The 10063-nt window shown below is 32.7% G+C and overlaps 1 protein-coding gene across 5 annotated transcripts; it reads left to right on the top strand.

The window, feature by feature from the left end:
- The first annotated feature begins 760 nt into the window (after nt 1–760).
- On the top strand, nt 761–8894 carry HESO1 (Nucleotidyltransferase family protein). Of its 5 annotated transcripts, none has more exons than XM_085675163.1 (9): nt 761–910; nt 2228–2411; nt 3481–3645; nt 4602–4672; nt 4750–4845; nt 5630–5699; nt 7173–7303; nt 7726–7836; nt 8011–8894. In XM_085675163.1, exons 2-9 carry the CDS (start codon nt 2273–2275, stop codon nt 8644–8646), a joined length of 1419 nt encoding a protein of 472 aa, XP_085531289.1. In that variant the 5' UTR covers nt 761–910; nt 2228–2272; the 3' UTR covers nt 8647–8894. The 5 variants fall into 5 exon arrangements, with proteins under 5 accessions (XP_085531289.1, XP_085531286.1, XP_027940463.2 ...); XM_085675160.1 differs by having other exon boundaries at nt 4494–4672; nt 7206–7303; XM_028084662.2 differs by having other exon boundaries at nt 4494–4672.
- Nucleotides 8895–10063: the final 1169 nt, after the last annotated feature.

The following is a 10063-nucleotide window of genomic DNA, read 5'->3' as shown; positions in this document are numbered from 1 at the left end:
TTAAATAAATCATAAAAAATATTGTAATTTAGTCCAAATATTTATAATTTAAAATTTTATTAATTTTATTCAACTCATTGTAAATTTTAAATTTTTCATCTCTTAATTTATAAGGTAGAAATTATCAATCCGCTTATAATACAAAGGTAATGCGAGAAGTTATTAATTTTAACTGCAAAACTTCTTTATGTTAAATTATTCAATGAACGGTGTTTGTCTTGTGAAATTTGAGATTAACTAATTATTTTTGGGGTTAAATATGTTTTTGGTCCCTTAACTTTCAGTGAATTTTGGAATTAGTCCATTTTGAAACTTTGAACCAATTTAGTCCATCATCCTTTGAAATACGTGGATTTAGTCCTTTTAATCAAATTTTGTAAAGTTTATTTGACATTTCAAGCGCGTTTCACAATAGTATTTGACTTAACATTAAAGCAAAAATGTGTCAAACAGTATAAACAACTCAAATACAATCCTAAAATGCGTACGAAATATCAAATAAACCTAACAAAATTTGATTAAAAAGACTAAATCCACGTATTCCAAAAGATGAAGGACTAAATTGGTCCAAAGTTTCAAAATGGACTAATTCCAAAATTCACTGAAAGTTAAGGGACCAAAAACATATTTAACCCTTATTTTTGTGATGCAAAATAAGATTATTTAGAGACTTAGGGATTTATTTATAATTTTACTTTTTCATTGAAACAGATATTCATCTGGCTAGGTTTATATTTGAATAATTTGGGAACAATAATTATCTCAAAGAAAAGGTTCTATCGTAGAAAAGTTCTGTCTTAAAAAAGTTGCATTTTTTCAAAGTGGAAAACCCCTCTTCTTAAGTTTGCTCACTGCTACTTCAACTCACTGCCAAAGTTTCCTCCTTTCTCACACAATAAACAATGCCAACGTAAGTTTCATCAATGACCCTTCATTTTTCTTGTACAGCTTCCTCAAATCTGATTTTTTTTTTCTTGTGCGTTTCTTTATCTCTTTATACATTCATGGTTGTTTTGTTTTGTTTCTCTCTTCAGTCGTCTTGATTGCTTCTACCATTGTTGCTTTCTATTGGGTCATGAATTTAGGTACTTGAATAGGGTAATGGATAGATGTGAATGAATTCTTTGAGATTTCTGTTATTGCTTTTCTGCTCGGTATGGATTTGAGTTGGATTGCGCTTCTGTGACGTTGTATTGGATAAGTCAGGCATGATTAGCGTATTTCTGAGTTGTTAATTGTCTCTGATGCTTGACCTAGGGCACTAAACAAGACCAAAAGGACATATGAATTTGAATTGTGTTTTTCTTTAATTTCCTATTGTTGGGTAGCTTCAGGTGTTAGCATTGTGAGAGGAAACCAACAAGATTTGGTCTTAAGGAAATTTATGAACCATCAACTATGAAAAAATATTTACTTCCGTCTAGTAATCAGCCTTTATCAATTAAAGAAAATTTATTTAATTTCTTATCTGTCTAATAATCAGCCTGTTTAAGTTGATGGCTTGGTATTTTACCATGTTTGCATTTTATGATACTCTATAAATTCTACACTATTGTTGTCCAACATGTATTTGGTATTGGTATCATCTCATATCTTCTCTTGATACATATATGTTTTTTTATTTTAAATGCCACAACAGAGATCCATTTCAAATAAACACAAACTCAAATAGATGCATTCAAATCATGCTGCAAAATTTATCGGTGGTCACTGCAAAAATTATCTTTTAAATTCTCCTTTACACTCTAATAATCCACATAGACACCCCCAATCCACTGCCCCGCCTCCGAATTTGTGAACAATCTGCACTGAGCAGCCACCTGCATTTGCTAGAGTCGCTGGTGGTTCTAGCTCTTCTTTCATTTCCTGGGTCAGTGTTCACCAATTTGCTATTGGTTCTTACTACTCTGTTAGTTTTCAAGTTGTGCAAAGTTGGTTCTTGTTAATGCATCTTAGCTTTGTCGCATCTTGACCTTTTTGTTTTTAAATTTTACATAACCCCATATCTCTATTGTATCTAGACTTCTTAAGTTTTCACTTTACATATATACTTGTTATAGGACTCGTGTCTATGTATAATAACTAAGTGTTAGATAGATCACATAATTCAATTTTTTAACAACTATATCTGGTCTGGGATACTTTTCCAAGGCTTTTGAAATGCTTGTAGATTGTGATCCTCTTGCCTTCATATTTTTCCATTTGGTGTTGCAAACCATTATTGCAGACTGTCTCATTGTCGACTGCTACTCTGATCTTTTGAGGGGCAAGAATGAGTACGCATAGTATGTTGGATACTGCTTTAAATGATATACTTCAGGTGGTCACACCATTACAAGAAGATTGGCAGATACGATTTGCAATTATTAACGATTTAAGAAGCATTGTTGAATCTGTGGAAAGCTTGAGAGGTGAACTTTCTAGAAGTTTTGTTTCTGCTCTCAATCCCCTCCCCCTTTTATCACTAGTGTTAATAAGGATTTTTCTTCACTAAATTACAATTTATACACGTGAACATGTTTGCCAGCTTGAAGTGGATATCACTTATTGTAATGTTGCATGTTGTAGACCATCTAAAGGCATGATTTTTGTATATGGTGGATGAAGCTCCAGGAAGGGGCTGATTTCATTGTTCTAGTTGTTTTGGTTAGCAGTAATTCTTCCTATACATGTATTCTGTTTTTGTTTTACACTTGTGATTGAAGAATATGTTCTGTATATCTCTGCTACATACCAGAAACTGGGTAGATCTACACCAGTATGTTGTAGGGAATGCCACGGGACTCCCAAATTTTTGAAATCTCTATTTTTTCGTGTTGTATATATAATGTATATATAATGTACCGCATCCACAAGTTTCGTTTTTTCTTAAATGCCCTTAACCAATATTTAATTCCAGATCTTTCTTGATTAGTGTGCCAAACCTTTTAGCACCAGATCTTATAGAGAAAAGTTTTTCAAATTTAAATGGATTGAGTCATTAATCTTTTCATTTATTAATGGTAAAAAGAAACAAATTTTCTGCTCTTAATGATTTGCCTTGCTCTTCAAACACATCATCCATGTTTGTTGTTACTTTTATGATATAGTACTGTATTTAGTCACGTTTCAATCTATCTTACAGTTCTATCAGTATTAGAGTTACATGATTGTGCTAAATTGGTTTTTACCTCCTCTTCAAAGAGGGGAAAAGTAAAAGATGCCAATTTGTGGGGCAAGCTTTCAACGAGCACGAATGTTTCTCCAATAAAATAAGATGAATTTAATTATTCTTTATGCATAACTTTTGCATCATTTAATTTCTGTTGTTCACCTTGAGTATCACGGATGAGGTCAAAGGACATACTATGATACTTTCTGCTCTATACGAAGTCATGTCATCAGATGACTTAGACTTCTATATCTTATAGATATAATTTTTTTAATTCATTCCGTTTTTGAAATCCAAGTATTTAAAGTTGTACTTCACTTTTGGAACAGGAGCAACTGTTGAGCCATTTGGGTCATTTGTATCTAATCTCTTCACCCGATGGGGTGACTTGGATATTTCAATTGAGCTATCAAATGGTTTGCATATTTCATCTGCTGGGAAAAAACAAAAACAAAATTTATTGGGGGAAGTTTTAAAAGCTTTGAGAATGAAAGGTAAAGTTCTTATGCTTTGAAGCTTGTCACTTATAAGTTAGTATAAAAATGTGTGTATATTTTTTATATATAACAGATTTATTTCTCGGTCAATTTGTCAATTTTTGTCTCTTTATCTTCACATAGTTAGAACAATAGAATGCATAGCTTAGTTTTTTTTTTTCCCATTTAAGTGAGATGCAATAAGCAATGAGATGCCAGAAATTGCTGTGATGGATACAAACCACTGTATATTCATCATATGAGTATTCATGTGTGTACTCTCCTAAATTTACTAATACTAAGATATCTAACAACTAGGTTACTGTAAATATATTATTTGTTTATTTTAGGGAGCACTCATTAGTGGCTTGTACAGGGTACAAATATCATGATGCCACCTGGAATTGTTATTTACAAGAAACTTTAGAAATACAATTGAAATGGGTAGGGTAATGTATTTACATGACTCCTGTTAAAGATTATGATACGAGGAGGTGATTTCTGTTCAAAAATTTTACTGGATTGGTATGATGGCTATGCCTTTTCTGTTGACTTGCTTTAAATCCATACAAAGTTATGCTTCAGTGACTGGAGAAAAACTGGGTGAATGCTCTTATATGGTTGAGTTGTTCTATATTATCCATTTTAAATTTAAGATTGAGTCATGCCAGATAGCATGATAATTTCACATATGCTGTAAAACCGTGTATTTACTTGTTGAACCAATCAATCAGGAGTTCAATTAGTGTTAGCAGTTCAATTAGTAGTGCTTATTAAACTCGTGATAGCTTTCCTTTTACTTTCAAATTTTAAGAAATTTGTGAGTATGTTTAATTTGTGCATTCTGTAATAACATAAATTTACAGGTGTAGGGAGCCACTTGCAGTTCATCCCCAATGCACGAGTTCCCATTTTAAAATTTAAAAGCAACCGTCAGGGTATATCTTGTGACATTTCAATTAATAACTTGCCAGGCCAAATGAAATCCAAGATTTTGCTTTGGATGAACAAGATAGATGGCCGCTTTAATGATATGGTTTTACTGGTACATTCTTGAGTCTAGAGAAAGGTTGTTGTGCTTGGATGTGCTTGTGTTTGTTTCATTCTTTCTGGTTTGCGTAGGTCAAGGAATGGGCCAAAGCACACAAAATCAATAACTCTAAAACTGGAACTTTCAACTCCTATTCCCTAAGTCTACTTGTCATATTTCATTTTCAGGTATTTCTTCTTTTTCATAATTCTTTTGTGGTGTTATTTTTTCCTTCTTTTATTTGGAGGTGGGATGAGGGGATGCTGCTAATTATTATCTTGTGGAAAATATTAGACTTCCCCCTTTTTTTTCCATTATTTATTTTATTCCGTTGGGTCTCACTTTAATAAAAGTTCTAATAAACTGTCAATTTTTAAAATCGCAATAATGTAACCACTTTCCATCCAATTATCAGTAAAATCGTAAACAAACAAATGTTAACCATTTTAATTTATGCACTATCAATTTGTATAAGCAATGCTTAGTGACAATATATAAAACTAACGACATCCATTTCAACCAATGAAAGAGTCACATTGTTGAGTTTTTAAAAGGTAAGGAACTGATTGAACCTTGAAAGGGTTATATTTTTCATTTTTTAAAATTTTGAGGACTTCATTGAACCTTTTATTATTATTAGTGGTACCAAATTGAACAAAAGAAATAAATAATGGGACCAAAATAAGTAATTAACCCAAAAATTTACATGGTGCTCATTTCAGTTTGAACATTTGACATTAGCCTGGGCTTATTTGGTTTGAGAAAATGTTTCACGTTTCTGTTTCCTGCTTTCATAATACTTACAGACGGGCCACCCTATTTTCACTTTATTCACTGTTAGCAAAGATTTCTATTGGAAATGATAATTTTTTCCCTAATTTCTTATACACATTTGGAAGGAGGAAAAGCAGTGAAAGTAAGGTTACATACAATTGTAGATCTGATGGACCTAATATTTGCCTTCTTTTTCAGACATGTGTTCCTGCAATCTTACCACCACTCAAATATATATACCCTGGCAACATGGCTGATGATCTTAAAGGTACATTTTATCTTTTGTTTGAGCATGAAATGAAATGTCACTATTCTAGAAATTGAGATATTGAGGTGAGCTATGTAGAAGCTAAACCTATTCATAGAAAGCTATATTATTCACTCTCTTTGGTTATCCTTTCCTTTTGCTCTCCCTCATGGCTGTGCTACTTTGTCTATACAGCTTGAGGTATAAGTTAGGGGTGCTTAAAGTAACCGGTTGGAACTGAAGCATTTTGAAACTGAATTGGTTTAAAACAAAACCTCTTATAAAAAAATTAACTGAACTGTTTTTTTGAAACCAGTCCAATTTTATCCCAACTGTTTATTTAAACAGGATTAATACTACTGAAAACAAAGCTTTTTTTTTTCTCAGACATTGTATATTTTGCTTATCCCCACAAAGTATTTACCCATTTTTATGCTAAATTTTCCCATCTACGGAAGAATCACCCATCTATGCTCACAGTTCTATTTACTGGCCAAGTATTTTTAAGCTGTATAGGTTGTGCTTATTGTCACATGGATATAGCCTTTTTGTTTTTATTGGGCTAATTTTAAGTTGTCTAGGAGTGTTGACTTTAGACTCATGTTTATCTTTTCGTCATTTATTATCCTTAAATTTGCAAAGCTGTTACAGAAGGTGTTATATTGATTTTTTTGTGTGAATTTAAAAAAAAAAAACTTTATTCATGTGCAATAAATATGATCTCATTCAATCATGGAACTAAATTTAACTAAATATATAAGCTAGCTAAATGACTAAGTGTAGCTGGTTGTCCTTAATTAAATCAGGACTTAACTTTGACTACAATGTTGTATACTAAATAAAAATGTCAATTTGAGGTGCTCCTACGAGCTGGTGCTGCTTGGTTTTCAACTAGCGTGGATTATAAAAACGGGCCTCCTTGTGGGTTAGCAGATTGGATATAACTTTTATGGGGACAACTAACATTTTCTGCTGTGTAAGTTTTTAATTTTCAGATAAACATTGAACCTTGTATAGTTATCCAGAAGCGAGAGCATTCAACTTTAGGCCTTCGCAGTCATGTTATCTTTTCTGCAGTTAGTGATTATCCATTAGAAAAGAAAACTAGTTCAGTTTTTAAAACTGGTTCTAAAACCCGTTTGGTTCAGAACCGGTTTAAAACTAAAACTGAATAAAACAATTCAGTTGAGAACCAGGTTTTTCAAATGATTTACATGTGTAGATCAATAACTGAACATTTTTGAAATAGTTCTGTACAGATTGTTTAGTAACTATTTTTTTCTCAACCTATAATAAGTACAAAACACTCGTTCAACATGATTCCCAGACAGCAACCTTTTGCTTTTTTGTTTGAATTTATGAGTTTGGAGTGTTGAAAATGCTTCATGGTTCTAGATTTGTCAATTTACTTGTATATTATACACTGGAATTAGAATTTTCAGTTAACTTGTATAAAAGAGTTGTGTAATCTTTACCTTGTTGTAATTTATTCAGGGGTTAGAGCTGATGCCGAGAATCATATTGCAGAAACATGTAATGCTAGTATAAACGAGCACATATCAAACAAGGCAAGGTCAATTAACAAAAAATCCGTGCCTGATCTTTTTGTTGAATTCTTACGAAAGGTAAATATTTCTTTAGTTGATTTTTTACTTTTTTGCATTGGTATAACATGTTTTATGCTGTGTTGAGTATCTGGTATTTTTGTGTGCAGATCATACACTTTTAAGCTGTGATGCAACATTTTACACAACGTTTTTTGTTTATTTCTTTCAGACATTTATTATATTTCATAATTCTCTCACTTAGTTATGTAATTTGTTGTTGTCCAAGTGCAATTTCTCTTTTAAAATTGTACCCTCTTCTCCCCGAATAATACCAGCGAGAATGTTGTAGCGATGCATATGATGTATTTTTAATGATAACATGAGATTTTGTAGCATCTGTTGTTGAGGTTCTCTGGCAGTGAATTTTCTGAATCTATAGCACTGCCCTCTAGCATTATTTACACTAAACAATTATTACACCATGTTGTATGTTCGTGCAGTATGCTCAGATGGATTCATGGGCCTCGAATTTGGGAATTTGCCCGTACACTGGACAATGGGAGCAGATAGAGAACAACACGATTTGGTTACCCAAGACTTACTCTATATTTGTAATTCTCTGCATATGTTCATTTCTACTTTTTGGAGACATTATGGTTTCATTTTGGGGATAGCCTGTGTTTGTTTATTCCCATGACAATGCTGTGGTGGCAAATGCTAGATTCTACTGTGCATATTTTCTTTTGCTCTGTTCTGATATTTGTATCCGAATTTTGATTGATTAGGTTGAGGATCCCTTTGAGCAGCCGCAAAATACTGCAAGATCTGTCAGTGCAGGACAACTGAAGAAGATAAGCGAGGCCTTTTCAAAATCATACTCCTTTCTTTCTTCGAACAATCATAATTTAAATTCACTTTTGACCATGTTAGCACCACCACATGTAGTAAAATCTATCACAGGTATCCAAAATTACAACGGAAGTTACTTTCACCCAACTCAGCCAAAAGTACAGAGAGTGATGCGCCCTCCACCGCAGTCACAACATCATTTTCAATATGGCAGTCCAGGAACAAGCTCCAACAGTTCAGCTTCAAATGGACATATGCAGATGCCTAGAGGAACAAACTTTAGCATTCCATCTTCAAATGGGTATACACAGATGCCTAGAGGAACAAGCTTCAACATTCCATCTTCTTATGGGCATATACCAATGCCTAGAGGAACAAGCTTCAACATTCCACCTTCAAACGGTCATATACAGATGCCTAGAGGAGCAAGTATGAGCAGTTCATCTTCAAATGGGCATATACAGAACCCTAGAGGAACTAAGAAGCCTAGAGGAACCAACTTCAACATTGCATCTTCAAATGGGCATGTACCGGTGAATAAAGGCCAGCAGATGTGGAGGCCAAAGAGTTAAAGAGGATCTTTATATATCATTCAACAGGTTTTGACTATTTTCTCGCTGTACTTGTTAATACAAGTGTTTGGAAGAATAGGATTACGGTCTTTTTGCGCCCATGGGGATCAAAATTAAACGTGTAGATATTGCATGAAGTTTTGGTGGGCATCATATTGACATTTATACAACTCTTATGTACTTGTTGTAATATTCGTAGCATGCACAACTTTGCATATGAAGGAAGCATTAAGTGTTTTGCTAGTTTATCCTGTGTTGCATTACATTAGCATTGTATGTAAACAACAAGGATATAATACCGAAATAGAGGCTTAAAAAGGTCGTGCTAGTTTTAGGAGAATTAATGGGAATCTTTATATAATAATATGGGCCGAGAGACCTCGTGAAAATGATTATGGATTAATCAAATAATAGTAGTGTTCCAAATTGTGTCAAAAAGGTTTATCATCATATCCTTTGTAAAGATATGATGATTATTTTCAAAATTGAGAGTTCAGGTACAAATTATGTGTATGCAGGAAGAAAAAGTCATAAATTTTGGAAAAGCCCATTCTGAAACGAGTGGAGGTAACCCAATAATTTAGTGGGTATTGCTTCCTACATCTATCAGGTATTGCTTCCTACACCTATCATTTTTTTTCCTAAACTCTCACTTTCGAAATTTACTTTCCTGAACTTTTGAAAATTCTTTTCCGGAAAGCAACCACTCTTCCCTGTCCGTAACTTTTTTTATAGGGTGAGACAGAAATTTGATAGGGTGTTGAAAGTAATATCCTAATTTAGTAGGTCGAAGAAGTTAAAGAATGTCAATCTTAATTCAAGCCTCACTTTTTTTTTTCTTGTAGCTTGCAGACCTTTTCTCAATCATTGCAGGCTGGCAGCTCTCAAATCAATAACATTCACTTTCAAAATCTTTTTATAAATATTAAATTTATCAATTTAATCATTTTATTGAAAATTTTCATACACAGTTTACAAAATAGTTAATAGTTCATCACTCAGTTGTATTTTATCATGCACTCTTTTGAAATTGGAAAAAAATGCATTACTAGATTAGAGTTATTATCCTTAGATGTCTAATTGTACATACATAAATAATATGCATGGATCACCTTCAAGTTTTAGATATATTGTTACATAAAATATTAAAAATAGGGTTTTATTACCTATAACAATGACTGACTGATCAAATAGGATTGTTTATGATTTGTTAAAAAATAATACAACCATTGTAACTATAAATTAAAACTTATAATTAAAGAAGTTGCTATAGAAGTTTCATCTGTGTTAACTTGAAAAAAATTTAATCTTTAAACCTTTTGCAGTGAATGTAAACAACTAGAATTGAATCCTCAGAAAGAATCTCTTGATTTTCATAATGATGAACAACACTACTTCTAAGAAGTGGAATTTAAAT

This window comes from Vigna unguiculata, chromosome 1, assembly GCF_037176805.1.
Source record: "Vigna unguiculata cultivar grain cowpea cultivar isolate G323 ecotype 2 chromosome 1, ASM3717680v1, whole genome shotgun sequence".
Classification (NCBI taxonomy): Eukaryota; Viridiplantae; Streptophyta; class Magnoliopsida; order Fabales; family Fabaceae; genus Vigna; species Vigna unguiculata.
The sequence above is the reverse complement of the archived record's forward strand: the minus strand, read 5'-3'. Positions and strand labels throughout refer to the sequence as shown.

Excerpts from the sequence above, each read along its gene's own strand:
- HESO1 (XM_028084662.2), top strand. The coding sequence starts at position 2,273 with ATGAGTACGCATAGTATGTTGGATACTGCTTTAAATGATATACTTCAG. Across the intron at positions 4,673-4,749 it reads TTAATGATATGGTTTTACTG|GTCAAGGAATGGGCCAAAGC; the intron begins GTACATTCTTGA and ends TGGTTTGCGTAG. Across the intron at positions 4,846-5,629 it reads TTGTCATATTTCATTTTCAG|ACATGTGTTCCTGCAATCTT; the intron begins GTATTTCTTCTT and ends CTTCTTTTTCAG.